The sequence below is a fragment of the Lissotriton helveticus genome, chromosome 6 (genome assembly GCF_964261635.1).
Source record: "Lissotriton helveticus chromosome 6, aLisHel1.1, whole genome shotgun sequence".
Taxonomy (NCBI): domain Eukaryota; kingdom Metazoa; phylum Chordata; class Amphibia; order Caudata; family Salamandridae; genus Lissotriton; species Lissotriton helveticus.
This window is the reverse complement of record NC_136067.1, coordinates 732,442,217-732,465,325: the sequence shown is the minus strand read 5'-3', so window position 1 is coordinate 732,465,325 and position 23,109 is coordinate 732,442,217. Positions and strand designations below refer to the sequence as shown.

The 23,109-nt window shown below is 44.9% G+C and overlaps 1 protein-coding gene across 3 annotated transcripts in view; it reads right to left on the bottom strand.

Annotated features, from left to right (window-relative positions):
• Nucleotides 1-23,109, bottom strand: part of MMS22L (MMS22 like, DNA repair protein) — a 602,587-nt gene that overhangs the window by 359,503 nt on the left and 219,975 nt on the right. For all 3 annotated transcript variants that reach the window (XM_078648222.1, XM_078648223.1, XM_078648221.1), the window contains exon 13: nt 5,942-6,451. In XM_078648222.1, the coding sequence (XP_078504348.1) occupies nt 5,942-6,451 (510 nt within the window). The remainder of the gene's footprint in view (nt 1-5,941; nt 6,452-23,109) is intronic.

Sequence of the window (23,109 nt, the reverse complement as noted above, 5' to 3'; positions counted from 1 at the left end):
TGATGGGGTCCCAACTGGCTATGTATATTTCTAAAAAGGAGGGGGGGGGGTTTCTGGGGGCATTGTGCGCGTGTCACACGTTACCTCCTAGTTACTGTTCTTTGTTTGAGCGGTTTGGATGGGAACCTGTTCTTGTGTGCCTGTCCTGGGGTGTGGGAGTTGGGTGAAGTTTGAAGGTTGGGTGAGATGGGGGAGGGTCAGACACTATGGGGGTTTTAGAGGAGCGCGTGCATGAGTTGGATCCATGGGCACCTCCATAGGCCTTAAAGTTATGTCTTGGAATATTCGGGTGATGCACACTTTGTGTCGGTGCTACAAAATACATGCATACCTGGTACGGCGGGGAGAGCAAATCACGCTGCATCAAGAAACTCACTTGACGAAGGCAGAGGGAATGGCATTACAACGTCGCTGGAGGGGGCAGGTGTTCCACACTACCTACTCGGCCTATGCCAGGGGGACATTGATTTGGGTACGGGCAGGGGTACCATTTCAATGTGTGAGGCAGGTGGTTGACCCAGAGGGCAGGTTTACAGTGGTCACGGGCGGCTTGATGGGCGGGACATTACACTAGGTAGCATATATGCCCCCAATGTTGAACAGTTCACCTTTTTTGCACAGCTTTCACAGAAATTAGTGGGGAGTTAACAGGCCCGGTTCTTCTGGGGGGGACTGCGTGACTGACTTGGACCTGGAACACTCCCATCCATCACTCCCTGAAGCCCTTACTTGTAGGATTGCAGACATCAGACGAAACTGGCAGCAGTGCTGGGGGCTCACGAATACTTGGAGGGCTCATCACTCTGGGGACCGAGACTACTCTTATTTTTCAGCGGCCCATGAGTTGCATGTTAGACTGGACAATGTGTTGTGTTCCCCTGATGTCCACATGCTGACCACGAAGAGTGAATACCTGGCGAGGACAACCTCTGATCACAACCCCCTCTTGGTGACCCTGAACTGGGTTCAACTTAGAACGGCGATCCCTAGCTGGCATCTCCGAACTGACGTATTGGAGGACACCAGGTCTTCCGAACCACCATAGGTACTGCCATAGAGGACTATTTTCAGCACAACATGGCCACTTCTTCTAGTCTGCATAATGAGTGGGATGCACTCAAGGTAGTGATACGCAGACGGTGCATTGGGGAAGCTGTGGGAGTCCATAGAACTCTATTGAGCGAGGTACAGCAGGCAGAACGACGGCTCAGGGAGAAAGAAAGGGAGAGACCGGGACGGGAGGACACATAAGAAGGGTTATTGAGGGCGAAGGAAGAGTTGGCAACGCAAGTGGAGAGGATGAGATGCTTTGATTACAGGGCATGCATAATGCGGGCGCATGCGGAAAGAGATAAGTCCGGGGCACTCCTAGCTTGGTTGGCAAATCCAGCATGCAGAGGTACACCAATTCTTGAATTGCGGGAAGAAGGGGGGATAGTCCACTACGGACAACAGGCCATTAACACGCAGTTCCTAGAATACTATTCCACCCTTTATTGCATCAAGTTGGACCCTAGGGAGCTAGAGGAAGGGGATTTCCTTGACATAGTTACCCCAGATTGAGGCGGAGAGCTTGGGCCGACCAGTAGAATTGGACGAGGTCCGGGGTGCTATCAAGCGTATGGCCAAGAACAAAACGCCGGGTACTGATGGGTTACCATCGGAGTTCTATGTCACTTATATCGATGTGCTGGCTCCGCAGTTGGTGACCCTTTATAATCGGTCGAAACAGGATGACTACTTACCTAGCTCAACACGGGAGGCAGTAATTGTACCACTCCTTAAACCGGGTAAGCTGGAGTGGGACCGTACAGCGTATCGCCCCCTGGCGATGTTAAACACTGATTATAAGACCCTGAGCGGTATCTTGGATAGTCGCCTGATGGTGCACAGGACAACTCTGGTGCGCGGAGACCAGGCTGGGTTCATTCCTACCCGGAACACGGCCATGAACACCCGGAGATTGTGTCAGTTGCTGCATGAGGCGGTGGCAGGGGGTGATGAGGCGTGTGTACTATCGATAGACATTGAAAAAGCCTTCGATAGCTTAGAGTGGCCGTATCTGTTTCGGGTTTTGAGGGCTTTTGGCTTAGGTGAGGGATGTGTGGCCTGGACGAAGATTCTGTACACTCGCTCGACGGCCAGGGTTCGGACGAGGGGGGGGCGATATCTGCAGCTTGTGACGTAGGCAGGGGGACGAGACAGGGCTGCCCCCTGTCTCCCCTCCTGTTTGCCCTGGCAATGGAACTTCTGGCGGTTCACGCACGGACAGGGAGACATTACAGAGGCCTAGAGGGGATGGGACAGATGCACTACATTGCTCTCTATGCTGATTATTTGTTAATGCGGTACAAAAGGGGGTGGTGATGGACGGAGCATCTGAACCAATCAAACACTCACATCCAGTCAACAGATCTGGGTTGAATCCATCACCGTTCTTTAGCCCACTCTGCCACCCCAGTTCAGACATGGCCATATGCAAATCAGTCTGACCCTGTGCCTCAGGGGAACAGTCCAGCCCGAACTGCCAAGCCATGCCTTCCCTGGACCGGAATCAAGCTTCCTAGGACCGGTTTCTGGCATTCCAGCTGTCTTCAGCCAGGCTTGCTTGAATCCACTGGCAAAGTGAGCAAGGGACTCAACGTCTGAGCATGCCCTGCCAACTTATGGCGACAAAGCGGTACAAAAGGGGGTGGTGATGGACGGAGCATCTGAACCAATCAAACACTCACACCCAGCCAACAGATCTGGGTTGAATCCATCACCGTTCTTTAGCCCACTCTGCCACCCCAGTTCAGACATGGCTATATGCAAATCAGTCTGAGCCTGTGCCTCATGGGTACAGTCCAGCCCGAACTGCCAACACTGAGTGTGAGTGTTTGATTGGTTCAGATGCTCCGTCCATCACCATCCCCTTTTGTACCGCGATGATTTGTTAATGTATCTGCCAATCCTACTGATGAGCTGCGGGCGCCCGGGAATTGCTGGAGAGGTTGGGGCGAGTGGCAGGACTCAAAGTCAATTGGGCCAAGACCTGTATGTTTCCGGTGCATGGGGGGCGAGGCGATCCTCCTGAGGAGCTCGATGTACGATGGGAAGGCAGATGCTTGACTTATTTGGGGGTCCGAATCTATCATGAGGCTGCTGATTTATTTGAGGGTAATGTAGGGCGGGCCCTGCAAACTACCAAGAGTAATCTTGAATTCTGGGGGTTTCTACCTTTATCGGTTGCGGGGGAGTGGCGTTACTAAAAATGATAACCCTGCCCCGTTTGCTTTATTATTTTGTTACCCTGCCGCTTTGGGTCCCTTGGAAGTGCTTTGCCCAGCTAAACTCAATGGTTTCGAGTTTTCTATGGGGCTCAGGGACCCGTAGAGTGGCGTTGAATGATATGATGCGTCCCAGACAAAAAGGGGGCTTTGCAGTGTCTGATTTCGAGGCTTACTACCACGCGGCCCAGTTCCAATGGTTCACGCAGCGGATGGCGGGGAAACTGGGAGTAGAGGTGGATCAGAGAGGTAGGGATCTGGGGCTTCGTCACCTGGCTTGGATTCTGCTCCAGCTCCGGGTGCGTGAAAGGGAGGTGCCCAGAGACTTATGGGTGCTACGGCAGTGCTGGAATAGTGCTCTACGACGAAATCAAGCGAGCCCTGCGTATGCGCCTGAGATCCGGTGTGGTTCTGTGACGAGTTGCCTCACGGAGGGGATTGGCAGTGACTGCAGGAATGGGGGGAGCTGGGGATCTCCTCCATTCGGGATCTATACGAAGATGGTACCCTCTTACCATTTCAGAACCTTACGGAAAGACACAAACTGCCTGCTCAGGACTTCCTTCTGCATGCGGCGGTGACTGCTGCTGTGCGCAAACACTGGAAAAAGGGATGGAGGAACCACAGGTCTTCCTCCCTTGCCAATAAGTTGTCACCTCCGCGGGTAAGATCAAGGCGGTTACGTGTCTGTATCGGAGACTGACGCAGGGCTTAAGGGCTCCTCTAGAGGAACTGCGCACTAAATGGGAAGCTGACTTGGGAACGCCTATAGAGGCAAAACCCTGGGAGATGTTACAGGAACAAGCATGGAAATGCTCTCGAAATGCGAGATTCCAGCTCATACAATTCTATGTGTTTCATCGGGCGTACCTCACTCCTTACAAAATCAATGATTTTTTGGGCTCCCACACTGCCTGCCCACGATACAAACTGAAAAACGCAGCGTTTATGCACATGTTCTGGGATTGTCTTTTGCTTCATGGGTACTGGGGGGAGGTCCTGGCCAAGCTGACAGAGGTGACGGACAGGGAACTGCAGCCTACTCCTGGGGTGTGCCTGTTACACTGGTTCCCCCACACTGCCCGCAACAAAACCACCAGTAAATTCCTGGATCTGGGGTTAGTCCTAGCCAAACAAGAGATTACTAGCCATTGGAAGGCAACCACAGCCACCAGTGTGGCGCGCTGGCTGCGGGAATTTATAAAGTGGGCGGAATGCGAGGGGACCCTACGGCTCCAGCTGGCCCAGAGAACTGACAATGACAGATTGTGGGACACGGCGAGAGTCTGGGTGGCGATGGTGGATCTTCTTAAACACCTGCCTGATGACGATGACTGACCTCTCCAGGTATGGTTGTCACCCTTTCCTATATGTGTACACAACCATAGGTCGCAGGGTGAGAATGTAGGTGGGGAGATGTCTAACGTGGGTGCATCCTCCTAGGTGGGTCATGGACCACTGTCATGGGGAATCCAACGGAATGTGAGGAATAAATATTGTGCAACAAGTGCGCTGTTAGGGAGAGCGACATGTCTGAGGGGAGGGGAGGAGGGAGGTGGGGTTACCGGGAGGGGGCCAGGGAAGGGGGGAATGAGTTGGGAAGGGGGTTTGCGTTCTCTTATCTGATATGGTGAATATGTTATGTTATGTTACGTGGATTTGTACTGCGCACAGCTGCCCCAGCTAAGGGGCGTCCTGGCGCATGGCAAGGTAACACGCAACAGCCACAAGAAACACAACAGCTAAAAAGAAGGAACCAGGTTAAAATAAGAGAGTTTTAATAGCCTTACGAAAAGAAAAAAGATCCTCCAACAACCGAATCCCCACCGGAAGGGAATTCCACAGTTCGGCTGCTTTAACCCGGAAGGAACGACCACCAACACGGCACAGCTTGTATCTGGGAGTGATAGTGAGAGCTTGGCCCAGAGATCTCAGATGCCGAGTGGGGACATACCAAGACAGGAGGTCCATAAGAATTTGAGGAGCCGTACCATTTAGAATCTTGAAGGCTAAACACAGTACCTTGAATTGGATTCTAGCCCTGACTGGCAACCAGTGCAACGCTTTCAAAGTACTGGAAACAGGGCAGGATCTAGGAAGACCAACAATTGCTCTAGCGGCGGCATTCTGCACCCGCTGGAGGCGGGTGACTTCGGCCAGGTTAGCGCCCACCAGGAGAGAGCTGGCATAATCCAGGCGCGATATAACAGTCGCCTGTATTACCAGCTGCCGGGTGCGGGGGTCGAAGAACTTCAGGACTGGACGCAGAGCCCGGAGGATTCCAAAGCAGCAGGCAGCCGTTTTCTTCGTCGGCAGTGCTCACATCATCTTGGGGTAGCACGATTCAGTCCCTCAAGGCTACGACACAAGTCGGGTGGGATATGACTCCTGCATTTGATGGACTACTCTCCTCACGAAGAAGGAGAGGACGGGCTGGATGAACTAATGTGATGCGGGGCTATGACCTGATGTGGACACAAATGACTACTGAATTGCGCGCTTATGATATATTCTATAAGATCATATGTGAGTTGCATGTATGTGAAATAAGAAAAATTAATAAAGTCTGCTTTAAAAAAAATGAATATAATGAGGTTTCTGGATTCTAAAAGGCATTTCTTCTTCGTACAAGAAGGCAGCATAATGATATTATGGTATGCAGAGGTTCTTACCTGATTCTCGACACCGCAACCTGTAGAAAATGAAGGACTGACCCAAGTTCGGATGCCCCACATGCAGGCAAGAGCATGCAAAAGCCGTCATTTAGCAGCTTTTCCTCAGAAAGGTGCAAGTGACAGCTTGTCTCGAACACTTCTTGAATGCCCTCGATGTAGGTGGAAAGCAGAGTCCAGAGAGCCTGTTTCTGTGTGTAGTCGTTTTTTGTTACCAAGAATTTCTTCGCTGTTTCACGGAAACTATTAGAGAGTTTTTCAGCTAAAACGCTGATGTCCATATTTTTTTCTACGTAAGTTAATAGAAAGGCGAAGTACCCTCGCCAGACAATTGCCCTCTGGGCAGTACTGCTGGAGCTCGGGACGACGAAATCCAAGAGGTCCAAGACTCGACTGGCAACATCTTCGATATCCGCCACAGCTGCAAGGACTAGGAAAAGACAAAAAAAGTTCTGCAGACCGACCTCAGAGAGCTCCTGCATTCTCCTCTGGTGAAATTTGGAATAAATTCTGCAGAAGGAAAAAATGTGAGAAGTTACATATAAGCAAAATTCTCTTTAAAAAATGCTAATATCCAGCATTGCACCACAATCTCTAAATAGAACATATGTTTTCCATCTGATGAAGATCCTACTCGAGCCTGGTTTACTAGTCCGACGCACCACCCTGGCGCACCACTCTGTTGCAAGTTTAATGGCAATAGCAATTCGTCTTCTATAGCAGTCAAAACCAGCCTAACATTTTCTCCTTGAGGTCTGCATTTCACAAGAGACTGACTGCACGCACCAAAAAGTGAGCCACTTCGCTGTAACTTGCCAGGAAACCCTAGCTTGATCGATTTCACTCACACTAGATTAGAGGTGGAGGAGGAAGAAGAAAAGGGCAGTTTCCTCATCAATCCTCTTCAAGCACTGAACCTTTGAGAATGTTGATGATGCTGTAGGAAGTGGGTAATCAAGAGGAAAGCAAAGAATGGCATGACTACCCACACCCCCATGATTTAATTGTTCTCTAAACTGTTGTTGCACCTAAGGACTTAGTCAGCCCTCAAACTGAACGACGGAAGGCTGAACTCAGTGGATCATGACAAAAACAGTACTGCAACATAAAATGCCTAAAGCTACCACTCTGGGGTACCCACAATTAAAACACCCATCGAGTCAGCAATAGCCTCTTCCTTTTTGGGCCTAGCCGTCCACATTATTTAGTTTTTATGCTGTGCTATTGGTCGCTTTTAGTCACTGCAGCAGCTTTCAATTCATTTCACATGCAGATGATACAGACTTTCCTCTCCTTCGATTAAGAGGTGGCTTAGAAATTCTGCATTGCCTATGACTGCCCCATGGATGGTCTCCAACATGCTTACATTCAATGGGGATAATACAGAGGTGGGGATCCCAGGCGTAAACTTGAGTTGATTTGGGCAAACCTCCATGTCCAGCAGAGGTGGCAAAAAGCCTCGGTGTCTACAGTGACAACCTCTCGTTTATTATGGAAGGTATTACCACTGCTGCCTATGGAGGAGAGTATAAAAATGATTCAGGTAGTGGCCCTATAGAGATTAGACTTTAGTAGAGCCCCAAATTGTCCTGGCCCAGAAACAACTGCGTGCATGTCAACGCCCAAGTCTTGCACAATATTGCCAGCATCTGGCATCTTTAGGTCTTCAATCCAATGAAGGGAGTCCATCTTTTTCCCCTTGCTCAGATAATGCTCCGCCATCCCCAATGCACCAGCCCAGGTATTATTAGCCTTACAGCAAAGGTGTATTTGGATGTTGCATTTGTCTGTTGTGAACATGTTTCACTGACATATGGAAGGTTATACCTTGGGATAGGAGATGAGGGAATGAATTAGGGCATTTATTTAGCAGAGCTGGTCAACAGAATCTGAAAAAGGCACTTTCTGTTTTAAGGAGGGGTCAAGGAGTGAAAGTTGATTTGTGTATGTAACTATTTTTGGGCCTAGTCCCCTTTTCCAACTTCTTTCAGCCGGACTTCCTTCTGCCTACTATCGATGAAGCTTCCACTAGCATGATGTGGCAAGCATCCTTTATAGCGGCCTCTGACATCTGAAGGAAACAATTCAGAGTTTTTTTCCCTAGCAGCTAGTTGCAAGAAATGACTATCATATCTTCAAAACTACGGCTAAAATAGTGCTTTCATAGGGTGCTCCTTAGAAACAGAGCAGCCTATAATGAAAGAGACTAATCAATGAAAATGTGTACCAAAAGCAGCCACCTTCAACAAGTCACCAACAGGGGTCTTTCAATGAAGGGCACCTGGGTACACAGTAAAGAAGCTGGTGGACAAATAAGGGAAAACACCAAGGCCAGGCAGCAGTAAGAATGATTCATAGAAACCCAGCAGACCGAAATAAAAGGACGAAGCGAACCCTTCCCCCATCTCCTCCCTAGGAATAATAGCCTGACCGAGGAAACACAGGAACAATGCTGTCAAAAAAAAAGAAAGTGCACCACCCCAAAACTTGGGCATGACTTCATGATGTCTGGCCAGCACTTACATACACACGTTTAAAAGACATGCGTGCAATAACATACCTGAACTGATAAAGAGCTACAACGTCCGGGTTTTCCTCTCGAAAAAAGTGAAATGTGGCAGTAAAAAAATGAAATGAACACCACGGAGAGAGAACAAATGAACAACTAGTTAACGTTTTCCCACTCAGTAATTTTGTTTTTCACGACTGTTTTAAACTTTTATACATTGAATCTGCTAGAAAGTGCAGTTTGACTAGTGAAGCATTAACAATGTCCTAATTGGAAGACTATGTATATTTTCGCACATTACAGTAACGGCGCAGCTGGTTCTTAGCTAGGCTTCAGGGCGAATATTATATTGTACCGAGACTATAAAGTCTTCCATTCAAGATACAATAGGAAAGCAATTAATTTTTTGCACGGCAAATTATTACAGACAGGCATTGACGATTTCCACATAACTATTAATGCTTAGTTAGCTGATAAAACAGAGTTAATCCCCCAAATCGCATTTATGGACCGTTAAATTGTGTTAGGAGTATAACTGATTGATTCAATGTACAGTACTTCAGGGTGGCCAGTTTTGCAAATGAGGGTAAAATACATTGTTCTAGATTTGAAGACACGTCGTACGTATCCCAGTTCGCAGAGAACGCTTCTAAGACGTACTGTGCTAAACGTGTGGAAACCGACAGCTTAAGTCTCTCCGGTCGACCTCTGCATTTTCATCTACATTTATGTAAGCAAATTTCAGATTCAACTTTTATCGAGAAATGCTATACAGAACACACATTAGACGGAAAAGAAACACATTGACAATGAATCATAGCATAAAATAAATAATAGTAATACTTGGATTTGTATAGCGTGGCTAATAACCCGTGAGGGTCTCTGGGCGCTGTTGATAGGTACTGGAAGATTAAGTGATTAGCCTAGAATCGCAGGATGTTGAGCCAACGCCGAGACTCGAACCTGGTTCCCCAGCTCCAAAGTCTACAGCTCTGGCGATTACACCCCACCCTCTCCCTCAAACTTGTGGATAGAGAAATACAGTAGACCAATGGTTCCCAAACTGTTTAGAACCACTGCCATTTTTTTTTACAACAAACTTACGCAACTCACCTACCTTAAATGGACAGGAGGGGTGATTTTTTTAATGTACATAATACAGGATGTGGGAGTGCACTATTTTTTAAAGGCAGCACATTTTCCATTGAGATGCCCACTCACTTTGTACAGACATACAGTTTTACTTATCAAACTATATAGCATTGACAATTCAATTGCTAATGTGCGGAAATAGGGTTTCTGTGAATATTTATCATTTGCGCGTCACCAAATAAAGTGGCTTATTTGTTTTGATTCAATTAAAATCTGTTTCCAGCCCACTTCAGAATAACAAAAAAGTGTTCATCTTCATTTTTGCTTTCCTAACTGCTGAATACATGCAGTTTATTTAGAGGTATTTACATGTTGTGTGTTGAAAATAAGGACAGTCACATCATTCACTTACAAAACTCCTCTCACTTTGCAGTCAGAGAAAGAAAACAAAACACAGATATGTTTAAAGAATAAGCAGCAAATTGTCTGAAGACATTGGGGAGAGAAGGTGGCCTAAGGGCTAGGGCAGTCTACCTCAGAACCGGGTTCGAGTCTCGACAGGGCCGCTCAATATTCAGTGATTCTGGGCAAATTACTTAATCGCGCTATAAAAATAAACTCCACATATAACCTGACATTTGACCTGTGTCGTTGAAGCATGCAAAAGTGACAAGGTAAACACAGAATTTAAAGGCATCTTTATTTACTGCTCAGATCCACCGAATATTGGCGACCTATTGTTTGGGAACCACTGGGGTAGACGGGTCAAGAAAAGAGCATTACAGCTCTAGGTTAAGGGTCATGGGTAACCCTTGCGTCATTCCTTCATAGCACATGCTATCTGTCAGCGTCTCAGTATTTCGCCTAGGGCTCTGATCTAAAAAGCAGTGTCCTAGAGAGAGATGATGATGCTTATGGAAAATTTCATTTATGAAGAGGAGGATTTCCACTTCTAGACAGATTATCGACTTCAAATTAATTTTAATACACAATTATGGCTACAAACATGTTGTGGTACTTCATATCGAGTTTACATACACTGTAAACTACACAGTAGATATATTTAAAAGCATTTAAAAATACAACTTAAAACTGTTAAACCACTATTTAAAAAAAATATACTGAAAATAAATATGTACATTTTTTATTACACAAAGTAAAACTAATACTAGCAATACCTACATTTATTAAATAAAATAAATATACACGTATAATACATAATTGAAAAAAATAAAGTATAAAATATAATTAGCATTAAAAGTGATATTGCTCAAACATTTCGTCAGGAATACCATTATGTAAATATGTAAAACAAACTAAAAATAACAAACAAGCAAAAACACCAATATAAAAAACGTGATAAAACCAGATTTACCAAAAAAAAAGGAAAAAATGAACTGCTACATCAAAAGTAAAACACTTTAACTAAATATTAAACAATTAGACGCCATTAAATAAAAATTATTTTTTTTTTAAAATATTTTTATTTGCATCAAAGGATCACATAGGCAATAAACAATTCATTTTTTCACGAAAGAAAAAAGAAACAAAAATATGACAGAATTCCATAATTGCATTTAGATAAATATATAGCATAATTTGAACAGTGCGAGACATAAAATTAAGAGTCGATAAACATGTGTTTTGAAAAATATTTGCTAAGACATGAATAACCCCCATATTCTGTCGATTTTTCGTCTGGCCTGCACTCCCCTAGAATCTGCAATAGCGGCTTCCATACTATGGATCTCCTTTACTAAACTCCACCATTCTAAAACTATTGGTGGGTTCTTTTGAATCCATGCTCTGGCAACAATTTACCTTCCACAAGTGATTAAGATATTCAACAGATCTTTAAACCTTTCACCCCCATTGACGCCTACGCAAACATCAATATTTGATAATAAGAAAGATTGCTCCAACCTCTCAGTGATAGCCTTAGTTATTCCTTCCCAGTATTCCTTGAGATGAGGGCAAGTAAAGAACATGTGGACAATGTCCGCACCACTCAAATCACATTTAGGGCATTTCGTTTTATCTGAATGAATGTTGTTCGTTGCCCATTTAAGTATCCTTTCAGGCGTATAATATAATTGACAGATTGTTTTAAACATCTGCAATTTTAAGCTGGAAGATTGAACTGATGTATTTAGGCTTTTAAATGATGTGACAATTAAATCTGTAGGAATACTCATTGCCAGTTTCCTATTCCATTTCTCTGTTAAAATAGTAGCATCACCGGTCTTGAGATCAGAAAAGAGCTTATAACCCAGACTTATAATAGATTTATCAGCATCCCTATAGATACAGTCCCATATCTCAGATTCTGAGACTGTAGTGAGTTCTATTTTTTTCACTAAGTAATCTCTAATCTGATAGTATTTAAACCTAGCTATTTCTGGTAGGTTGTAGCAAAGTTTCATTCTATCAAATGCCATAAAGCCAAGATGATCATATAAATCCCCCAGAAGTCTAATACCAGAGTTTAAAAACATTTGACAGGCTGTGTCATGAAAAATAGTAGGAAAGCCGGGATTGCCCCATAAAGGTGTTTGACTGTGAAAAAGAGATGTATTGCACTTAGCCATAATAGATCGCCAGATACTCACAGTGTCCCTTATGGTCTTAAATTTAACCCTTTTAAAATAGTTGGGGTCATTCATCCTATACAAAAACATATTGACATCTAATCCTAATAGAAACTTGTGAAAATATAAACATTTATCCAGAACTGCCAAACTGCAAATCCGAATCATAAATGCTGACCAGTAGTAAAATTTAAAGTCCGGAAAAAGCAGTCCTCCTTGACTAAAGGGAAGTTTAAGCAGTGATACAGCACGCCGGGCTTTTTTATATCCCCATACAAAACCGCCAATGATACCTTCTAGTCTGGTGAAGAAGGAATTATTGACCCGCAAAGGGATTGTTCGAAACAAATACAAGAATTTAGGCAGAATTTTCATTTTTATTAAATTTATTCGACCAATCATATTGATAGGAAGTTTATGCCATTTCTTAAGTTGCATGGCAGTTTCTTTTAATAAAGGTTCGTAATTTAGTCCTATGATGGAATCAGTATCTGAGCATATTTTGACACCTAAGTAGGTGGCTACATTGCTAATTCCAGGGACAGGAGTGGTAGATTGGTAATTCATGACGATTTGAGTTTTGGTGGTATTAAGTTTGTAACCAGAAACTGAGCCATAGATGCCAGCTTCTATTAAAATACCTTTCATAGTTTTAGCGACATCTGGGGAAAAACTGCGATATTGTCAGCATATACAGTTATATCTAATTTGTCTAATCCATTAAAAAAAGGGCAGATTAGTGTTTGACGTTGTAAAGCAATTAAAAAAGGCTCTATTGCAAGAGCAAAAAGTAATGGTGATAAAGGGCACCCTTGCCTTGTCCCTCTTTTAATGGAAAACAAAGAAGAGCATTTTCCCATATATGAAATCTTACCCATAGGATTATCATATAAAGATTGAATCCATCGTAGATGTTTTCCTTTAATACCAAATGCCTGTAGTGCGGCCCACAGAAAACCCCACCCCACCCGGTCAAATGCTTTTTCAGCGTCTAATAAAATCATACCGAGTGGGGTGTGTTTAATCCGTGCTGCATCGAAAGCTGATATAGCCATGTTAATATGTGCTGTGGTGTCACGCTTAGGGATGAAACCGTGTTGTTGGGGAGAGACAAGTTGGGACATATATGGAGCTAATCTAGTAGCCAGTATTTTGGCAAAGATTTTTGCATCGCTGTTAATAAGAAAGATAGGCCTGTAAGATCCCCTCTCTTGTGGTGCTTTTCCTTTTTTCAAAAAGAAAATAATTTGAGTTAGATTCCATGATCTGGGTGCTTGTTGCCCTTTACCAATAGCACTAATCACATCAACAAATAGTGGTAATACTTCTTCAGTGCAATATTTATACAATTCCAAAGGAATAAGATCTTCCCCAACAGCTTTACCCATTGCAAGAGATTTAATTGCGCCCCTAATTTCTAAAGGGGTGATCTCGGCCTCTAATTGAGCCGATTGATCTGGATCTAAGTTATTGACTTTATTAACATCAATATAATTATTAATACAGTCATCTAAGATAGCATCTTCCGGTGTATAAAGAGTTTGATAGAAGGAAGCAAACTGTTGTAGAATCGATTTTGGATCACAGAATAATTGATTATTGTCCCCTTTAATTTCTTTAACCGTATTAATGGAGCGATCTTCCGCAACTTTGTAAGCCAGTAATTTCCCACTTTTATCTCCATTTTCATACTGTTCTAAATGATATTTTTTAAGTTTATTAATGCTTTTGTCCCTCAAAAGGTTTTTAATTGCTGCTTTAAGCTCAATTAGTTTGAAGTTTAAATCTTCTAAGTTTAAAACATTGTTACAGATAGCATCAGATATCTGGAGTTCAATATCCCTGATTTCGTTTAACCTTTGTTGATTTATAGTTCGAAGTTCTTTGTTTTGTCGCCAAATGTATTGTTGGGTAAATCCCCGTACGCTAGCTTTACATGAATCCCAGACTATCCATGGTAAGCTCGATTGTCTGTTAATATCAATGAATTCTTTTATATGCTCTTTGAGCTGATTTATAAACATGGCGTCAGAAAATAAGTAACGAGGAAAAGAGAAGGAGCGAGTAGTTTTTTCCTCAGTTGTAAGTGTAAATGTTATAGAGATCGGGTTATGATCAGATGTCACCCTTGGATATATATCCATTGAACATTTGCATTTATCAAGAATCAAGCCGGAGGCCCATATCATATCAATGCGTGAGCATACCTTATGTGCAGCAGAATAAAAAGTGTATCCAGCTATATCGGGATTTAAAGATCTCCATACATCTTTTAAAAGATGAATTGCTGCCAAATCCACAATTGCAGCTCTAGTTTTCCTCATCCTTTGAAAAGCATTTTTTCTTGTGATATCCAATTTATAGTTCATTATGCAATTAAAATCTCCTAACACAATAATCTCTCCCCCCCATCCCAGTAGTTCCATATTAATTTGGTCAAAGATTATAGGCTCATCTTGATTAGAAGCATAAACTCCACATATTGTAAGTTTGAAGTTTCCTAGCTTTATCTGCGCTATCGCCCATCTGCCAGCTTTATCGGTTAGAGTCTTAATTATTTCACATTTCAGTCCTTTATGTTTTAAGATCGCTACTCCCCTAATTGAAGCATGAAATTCCGTGCAAACTATTGGATCAAATCCTAATTGTTTGATCAGTTGTTTGTCTTTATAGGCAATATGTGTTTCAGTTAGAACTGCTATTTGCGGACTATACATCCTAAGTTCCTCATAGACAAGACGGCGCTTAATTTTGTTGTTTAATCCTGAAACATTCCAGGTTAAGCACTTTATTAAATGCATTCTAAATTATATATTTCCTTACCTATGTAACCAAAAATAATCACAATCAGTGCCTTGTAAAATGTCTTAATTTTTTCTTTGTCATTTTTGTGTCCTTTGATGCAATTTTTACCCCAAACCATTACTTCCCTTAACCCACCCCACACTCTGATACTGCCTCCCCCCACCCCGTGTTTACCTGTGGATCCCCCCTCCCTGTTGACTGCCGTTCACCTGGCAGTAGGTGGGTGGAACGCTAACCGAGTCCAGGTATTTATAGTTAGTCCATACGACACAGTACTACGCATTTTCTCATTGTCTCAATTTTAACCTCTTCATTGTCATATAAGCAATCAATTAATATCCTGTGAAAATTTTATGAGTGGCGAGAGACTGAAAAGATATTGACTTCAATATATCCAATATATCTAATAAGGCCAATGAGACCAAAAAGAAAGAAACATAACACCCCAATTACACCAGTATTTACTTAACATTAGTCCTGAGCTCAATCATTACCCATTTTTCCAGGAGGTAATTGCTTTTTCGACCTCATCTACATCCCAAAAAAAATATGAACGGCCATTTTTTATCACTTTTAGCTTTGCAGGTTCTTGCAGATAAGCTTGAAATCCGAGTTCTTTGATCGGATCTATAAATTGTTTTAGCTTCCATCTTTTCTCTAGCGACAGTTTACTTAAATCTGATCTCACAAAGAAGGTGACTGACTCAATAGTAACTGGGGTATTAGGGCGTGCTTTTAAGGAGATGGCTTGTCGAAGCAGATAGTTGCCAATGTAAATCAGAATAGGTCTTGGAAATTTCCCGCTCTTATCTCTCTGGAATAAGGGTAATCGATGTGCGCGCTGGATCTGTGAGTCCCAGTCCCAGTCTGAGAGATCAGGAAAAGCCTTTTGAAACAAATGAGTAATGTATGCCCTCGGATCTGCCCCCTCTGCTCCTTCCGCAATACCAAAGACACGAAGGTTCTGCCTTCTATTCCTATTCTCCAAATCTTCCAGTTTGGCCTGCATCTGGGCTATTTGTGAATCATGCCTATTCAATCCTGCCTCAGAACTTTGTGATTTCTCTTCTATAGCAGCCACTCTCTGCTGCAATTCTTCTATGTCCTGCGACACTGCTCCCAATTTACATGCCATCTCTTGTAAAGAAATTTGAGTTCTGTTGTTGTCTTCTCTCATTTGCTGATAGTGAGTTTTGGCCTCTTGTTTCTGTTCATTTAGGAGATGCAAGATTGTCTGGAAAGAAGCAGTCACTTCCCCATGCGGTATCCACTCAGTTGCCCCAGTTGATGAGGATGAAATATTGTCACCCAAGTGCGTTACTTGTATAGATTCACTTAGTGGGGTCCTTAAAACCTCCGGAGTAGTAGCCTTGGGCATATCACACATATCATCAATTATGCTGTCACTACCGTTATTGCCACTATCCCCACTGTTACTGCTGGTATTGCTACAGTCGATTAACACAGAAGCTGAAGCAGGATTGTCTCCGGTAAATATCAGGGTGGATGCAGAAGAGTAAGGTTGTAACTGATCCATCGTACTAACTCCAGTGCTAGCTCCAGTAACCTTTAATTTCTCAGTGAGAATAGGTTGGGTAGGGCTGAGTGGAACATCAACTTTTGTTTTGCCGGTGGGTACAGTGATTACATCATTGGGGCTATTACCAGATAGTCGCAGAGCCATGGTTTTCACACCACCCTTAGCCTGCACCCATTGTCTGATAGGGCTGTTTTCAGCGATAGCCTTCAAGGCGTTTGTCTTCGTTTTGCCCGCCATTTTAACCATCTTATTCTTACTTTTCCCCTTCGGCTTTTTAGGTACAGTTTTATTTTTGTCTTTGATCAAACATAAGGGCGTGTTACTCCCCTGTTCATTGACATCCACATACTCTTCATCTGTTTCACCTATGTCTGCGTTAACATCATTTGCAATTCTTTCAGTTTCTGTCACCTCCACAACACAGCCTTTATCGAGGGAGAAACTAGTAACATTAATAGCATTAGTGACGCTAGAGGAAGTTTTAGCGTTGGTGTCAGTACTGGATGAATTCAGTATTGGAGACTGAAGTGCTTGAGGGTCGATATGATGGACAAAAGTGCTACTAGTATTGTTAATAATGGTAGTGCTAATGGTAGGATTTAGATCAGCAGTGTTCTCCGCTGCCGCCGCTGCTGCAACTCCGTTTCCCAGTAGAGCTGTGTCTAAGGTCCGTACCTCAATATTAGCCTGAGCTGTGGGAGCTGTGATAACTGTAATAGCGTCATTTTGAGATTGTTTCACAGGGTCCTATAAGTTATTCTGCTCCCCTTCCTCTACATTTGCAGCATTGCCTCCCATTTGACCCTTATCGACTGTATTACCTTGATTATTTTCTAGCAGCGTTTCAACGTTCTCCGTTGCCGCTGCCGCCGCTGCTGCTCCTGTCCCCCCGCTTACTCCAAGCTGTATCTCCTGCTCGGTGCCCTGAGCCGAGCTCTGAGCCGTATCCAAGGTGGATTTCTTGCTTGCCAGTATCTCGTTGATTGCGGTCACCGACAGTGAAACTGCCGAGGCTCCTGCTCTCCCGCTCGCTGTTGTATTGCGCGTTGTCCGTGTGGGAGGTTTCGGCGCCATCCTGCAGACGCTCGCTCTCTCCGGCTGGGCTGCTGCCGGTGCTATGGAGGAACGCAGACCTGGCCAGCGGATCGCTGCTGATGCGGATGCCGATCCCAGCCTGATCCACTTTAACAGGCTTGCCCAACCCCGCCGAGTCCTTGCAGTTACTCGCGGCAGTTGCGGTGTCTCAGTTCTTTTAGCACCGGCGGAGAAAAATAAGCTTTGGAAACAGCTCCTGATCTGCCGCAATTTCCACATCAGCCTCCGTCTCCGTCTCCGTGTCCATCAATGTTAGAGTGTTACTCATTTAATCGAGGTGAGCCCTCCAGAGTCCAGGTTGCTCCGCTGGTTGCTCCGTAATGTAGGTTTAATTGTATACCAGCAGTTCGCGGATCAGCGCTGTATACTGTGTCGGGTCATAGCGTGGCTATTGCTTCAGACCTGGACCCGGCTCAGCGCCCCCACTCCTGGCGGTGTCAATCCGCCATCTTGGATCCTCCGCCATTAAATAAAAATTGAATCAAAAGCAAAACAACATTAACATTCCAAAATGTAACAAAAAAGGTAAAAAAATGCTACATTTTGAATTATAAAATGTACCACTCTCCAAACTAAAAAGACAGTAGGAAGGTATTGCACTAACATTTACTACCTCCACCCCAAAATAAGCTACAGAAAGAAAAGTGTTTGAGTTTGAAGGAGTCAGATTTACCAGTCGCAGTTCAACCTCACAGAAGGGAAACTGCTGCACTTTGATGGGGTCAGAAAACATCGAATCCAAGTAAGGAGAGAACAGCTAGTACGGAAGCAGTGTATATAGCAGGAATAGGATAGGAAAAAACAGCTATGGATGAGAGCCAAGGAGAGAGAGGTGGTTGAAGAGTGGACACAGCTCCAGGATACAGAATGTCACCACTCAATAAAGGTATGAGGTGCAGCAAAAGAGTGCTTTGCTCAGGAAACCTAACTCCACATGGCAGAAAGGTGAATGCAATGCCTATCTGTTGAAGACAGAAGAGAGGTTGCAAAACATGAAAGGAAAATCCAGGTGTTTATAGTGAGCAGTTCAGTAAACCTTGTAGAAATGTCACTGGTACCATCTCACCGGAATAAAGTTTTAAGAATCAGGATTGTAAATCATTTGCAGGGTTTTTCCCAGGGTGAAACCTTTAGGAACGATTCGTACTAGGATATTAGAGAAAATTAGAGGGCGGGACAGGACTTTGTTATCAGCATTACTACTCAAATTTGAAACTGTGGATGCCAAAAAAAAAGGCTGTGGCCGTGAACAAGAATCAGCTAAACAAGTCAGATGTTTCCCTTTGTGCAAAAGGCAGGAGATTTGGAGGCACGGGCAGAGAAAGTATCAGAAAGGTAGTGAGATGAGATGGCAAAGTCAAAGATGGTATCTAGTTCCAAAGTGCAGAAAGGGAGATGCGGAGAGGAAAGAGACGTCTGATTGTGAGGGATGCATGAGGTGGGAGAAAGAGGCAATGTATGGACTGTGGGATGTCCCTATTAGTTGGATTGTTAAAAATAGGACAGAGAAATGCCATTTAAAACATGTGACAGCAAGTGCATAAGAATTTGAAACCGCATTGTTTCCTGGAAAGAAATGAAGGAAAGATAGAGGCCCAGAATGTGGGTCCCAAGCAACTCGCTGGTAAAATATCTCTACCACACCACATGCCGAGGAACGGCGTTCTGGAACGGTGATCGATATAATAAAAGCTTTGTATGCACTTGGGTGTCACACACTGTTTCAAAGAGCATTCCCAAGAATCGTACCCACTTAGCTGTTTACCGCATTAACTCGCAGCTTTTCTTTTAACGGTTTCCATTATTTTACTAAGGCAATTTTTGAACTTTTTAGTGCTTTTTCAATACTTTTAAGATCACATTGGTTCGGCTGTTCCCGAAGTAACGAATAGTTTTCTTACCCGTCGGTGTAGTTTTGCAGCTTGAAGATCTTTCTGGATTCACTATGCTGTGCATTATTCCGCGGTCTTGTGGTTGGGTCCGGATTCGTAGTCTTTTCTTAGTTTTTTCGTAGCCCAGGTGGGTGTCGGCGTCACACCTCCTTGGGTGCATTTCCGGTGACGTCGGCATGCTTCCTGCGGAAGCTCCCACTCTTGGGCGCCATCTTCGGGTTCTTTTTTTCCATGTTTCTTTCGTTTCCGAAGTAATGGCAATGTTCTATTTAGGTGATATTTTACCGCTTTGTACTCTTAAGGTCCTTTCTTTTTTAACCACCTCTTCTCTCTCCAGCCTCATCTTTCTGGCGGAGGTGGGTGGGTTCGCTAGTGAATCCAGAAAGATCTTCAAGCTGCAAAACTACACCGACAGGTAAGAAAACTATTCGTTTTGCAGCGTGAATCTTTCTGGATTCACTATGCTGTGCATAGATTTTGTAGCGGTTTCTCATCTCTGTGGCGGCTGGGTGGAAGATGAGCATTGGTTATTGAATATGTGCTGGAGCACCTTTTGTCCGACTTGTGCTTCCTTGTTCATCTGTATATCCACACAGTAGTGCTTCGTGAACGTGTGCACTGAAGCCCATGTTGCCGCCAGGCATATGTCCTCTATGGGTGTGTTAGCCAGGAAAGCTATTGTGGCACCCTTTTTCCCAGTGGAGTGGGCACGTGTCCCCTCTGCTAGCTCTTGTCCTGCACGTTTGTGGCAGAGTTGAATTGTCTGTGTGACCCATCGTGCAATAGTCTTTTTGGTTACTGCCTTTCCCATGAAACTGTTGGCGAATGACACGAAGAACTGTTTTGATTTCCTGTGTCCCTTCGTCCTCTCAATGTAGTGCATGACTGCCCTTCTGGCGTCCAGGGTGTGCAGAGCCCGCTCTGCGCTAGTTGTTGGTTTTTGGAAAAAACTCGGTATCTGTATAGACTGGTTCATGTGGAATTTGGATACCACCTTCGGCATGAAGTGTGGGCCAGTCCTCATCACAACCCTATCATTGTGTATTTGTATGTAGGGTTCTTGTAGCGTTAGCGCCTGAAGCTCGCTTACTCTGCGTAAGGACGTTATTGCAACCAGGAAAGCTGTTTTCATAGTTATCATCTTTAGGGAGGCCTTGTGAAGTGGTTCAAAGGACTCTTTCATGAGTTCCGTTAGGACTATGTTCAAGTTCCATGCAGGTGGCGGCACCCGCTTGGGTGGTGCGATCCTTTTCGCTCCTTCCAGGAATCTCTTCACCAACTGTGATGTGAAGAAACTCCTGCACGTCTCTCCTCTTGTGTAGGCGACTATCGCTGCCAAGTGAACTCTCAACGAGGATGAGCTAAGGTTCTTCTCCAGCAAGTGTGTCAGGTACTTTAGCACTGTGGAGTCCTTCTTCATTTTATTGTGAAGTCCTTCTTTCCTGCACCACGTTGTGAATCTTTTCCATTTCGCTACGTAGCACTTCCGAGTGCTGGGCCTCCGTGCCTCCAGAAGGACCCTCAAGGTGCTTTCTGGCAGTCTCAAATGTGCGAACTCTATGTCCTCAGGAGCCGCGCTACTAGGCTCAGGCTCTCTGGCTCTGGGTGTAGCACCTCTCCGTTCTGCATGGAGAGTAGGTCTTTTCTCCTGCCGAATCTGTGGGGTGCACACTATGTCATCTCCATGATCTGCGAGAACCATGTCTGTCTGGCCCACTGTGGCGCGACCAGCTTCAGGGTCATGTTGCTCGCTCTGCACTTGCTCAGCACTCTGTGCATCAGTGGTATCGGGGGAAAGGCGTAAGCAAATGTCCCGGACCAATCTATCCATAGGGCATTCCCCAGTGACCCCTCCTCGGGCTGTCTGGATGCGAAGTTTTGGCATTTTGCATTCCGGCGTGTGGCAAACAAGTCCACTGATGGTGTTCCCCATCTGTCGAACAGCCACCTCGTCTCTTGAGCATTGAGCTCCCACTCGTGGGATGCCGATGTCTGTCTGCTGAGCCAATCTGCTTGTATGTTGTCCTTCCATGGTAGGTGTATGGCTAGTAGGTCTATCTTGAGAGGGATGGCCCATTTCCATATCTCCTGCGCCAGCGTTGAAAGCGGGGCTGACTGTGTGCCCCCCTGCTTGTTGATGTAGAACATCGCGGTGGTGTTGTCTGTTTGTAGCAACACCTTGTGCTTGTACAGTTTTGTTTGGAAAGCTTTCAGTGCAAGGAAGATTGTCTTCAATTCTAGGTAATTGATGTGCTTTGTCGCATCTGCTGGCGTCCACAGTCCCCTCACCTTGAGCTCCTCCATGTGAGCGCCCCATCCCTTCAGGGATGCGTCTCTGGTGATGGTCACTGTTGGCGTTGGGGGCGTTAGAGGCTTTCCCCTTGTTATGTTCTCCATGGTCCACCATGTCATCTCCTTCTGCACTGCGTGCGTTACAACCACTAGATCCTCCCAACTGCTTGTAGCTTGTGACCATTGCTCCTGTAGCCATTCTTGAATGGGTCTCATGTGGAGACGTACATTCGGTACCAGGTGGATGCATGATGCCATCATCCCCATGATCTTGCTCACTGTCCGAGCTTGTCCCTTCCGGTAGAGACGAGTTTCCTTCACCAGCGCCCTTCGCCCTCTTCTCGCTGGGGAACACCTTGCCCTGTAAGGTGTTGATCTGTGCTCCCAGGAAGATCTTCACTTGTTCCGGCTCCATTGAAGATTTCTTCCAACGGATGGAGAACCCCAGGGTTATGAGCGTGCTCGTCACTGTGTGTGCGTGCTGCTTGCATTTCTGGTATGAGTTTGCTTTCACCAGCCAGTCGTCCAGGTAGGGGTATACATGTATTCCCTGCCTTCGTAGGTGCGCTGCGACTGCTGCGAGGCACTTTGTGAAGACCCTTGGTGCCGATTTCAGCCCGAAGGCTAGTGTCGTGAACTGGTAGTGGCTTTCTCCGATGGTGAACCTGAGCATATGCTTGTGCTTTCTGTTCATTGGGATGTGCAGGTAGGCGTCCTTGAGGTCTATTGTGACCATGAAGTCCCCGATCTGCAGTTGCGGGAGCACCTCTTGCAGGGAGGTCATTTTGAATTTTTGCGTTCTTATGAATTTGTTCAGGAACCTTAGGTCCAGAATGGGTCTCATTGTCTCGTCTACTTTTGGTACCAGGAAGTACCTTGAGTATATTCCTTTGTTTCTTTCCTTGAAGGGTACCCGTTCTATGGCCTGCTTCCGCAGGAGTTCCTTTACTTCTTCCTGAAGACACTCTAGCTGCTTGCTTGCTAGTGGTTTTCTTTTTGGTTTCCTGCTTGTTGGCCTCCCCTCCAACTCTATGCAGTATCCAAATTGGATGATGTTGAGGATCCATTTGTCTGATGTGATTTCTCTCCATTCTTGGAGGTAAAATCTTAATCTTCCTCCCACTGGTGTTATGTGGTCGTAGATGTGTAGCTTGTCTTGACCCCTCTGTACGTGCTTCCCCCTGGGATCTTTTCTGTGGGTGGGCACACAGGGTTTTTTGAAGTCACTTAGAGGCGGGCTGCTGTCCCCCTCTTCTATTCTGTCCACGTCCATTTCCTCTCCCTCGAAAGGACTGGCCTCTTTGTTGGTATTGCCAGGACTGCTTCTGCTGACCCTGCTGAGCCTGCTGAGCCTG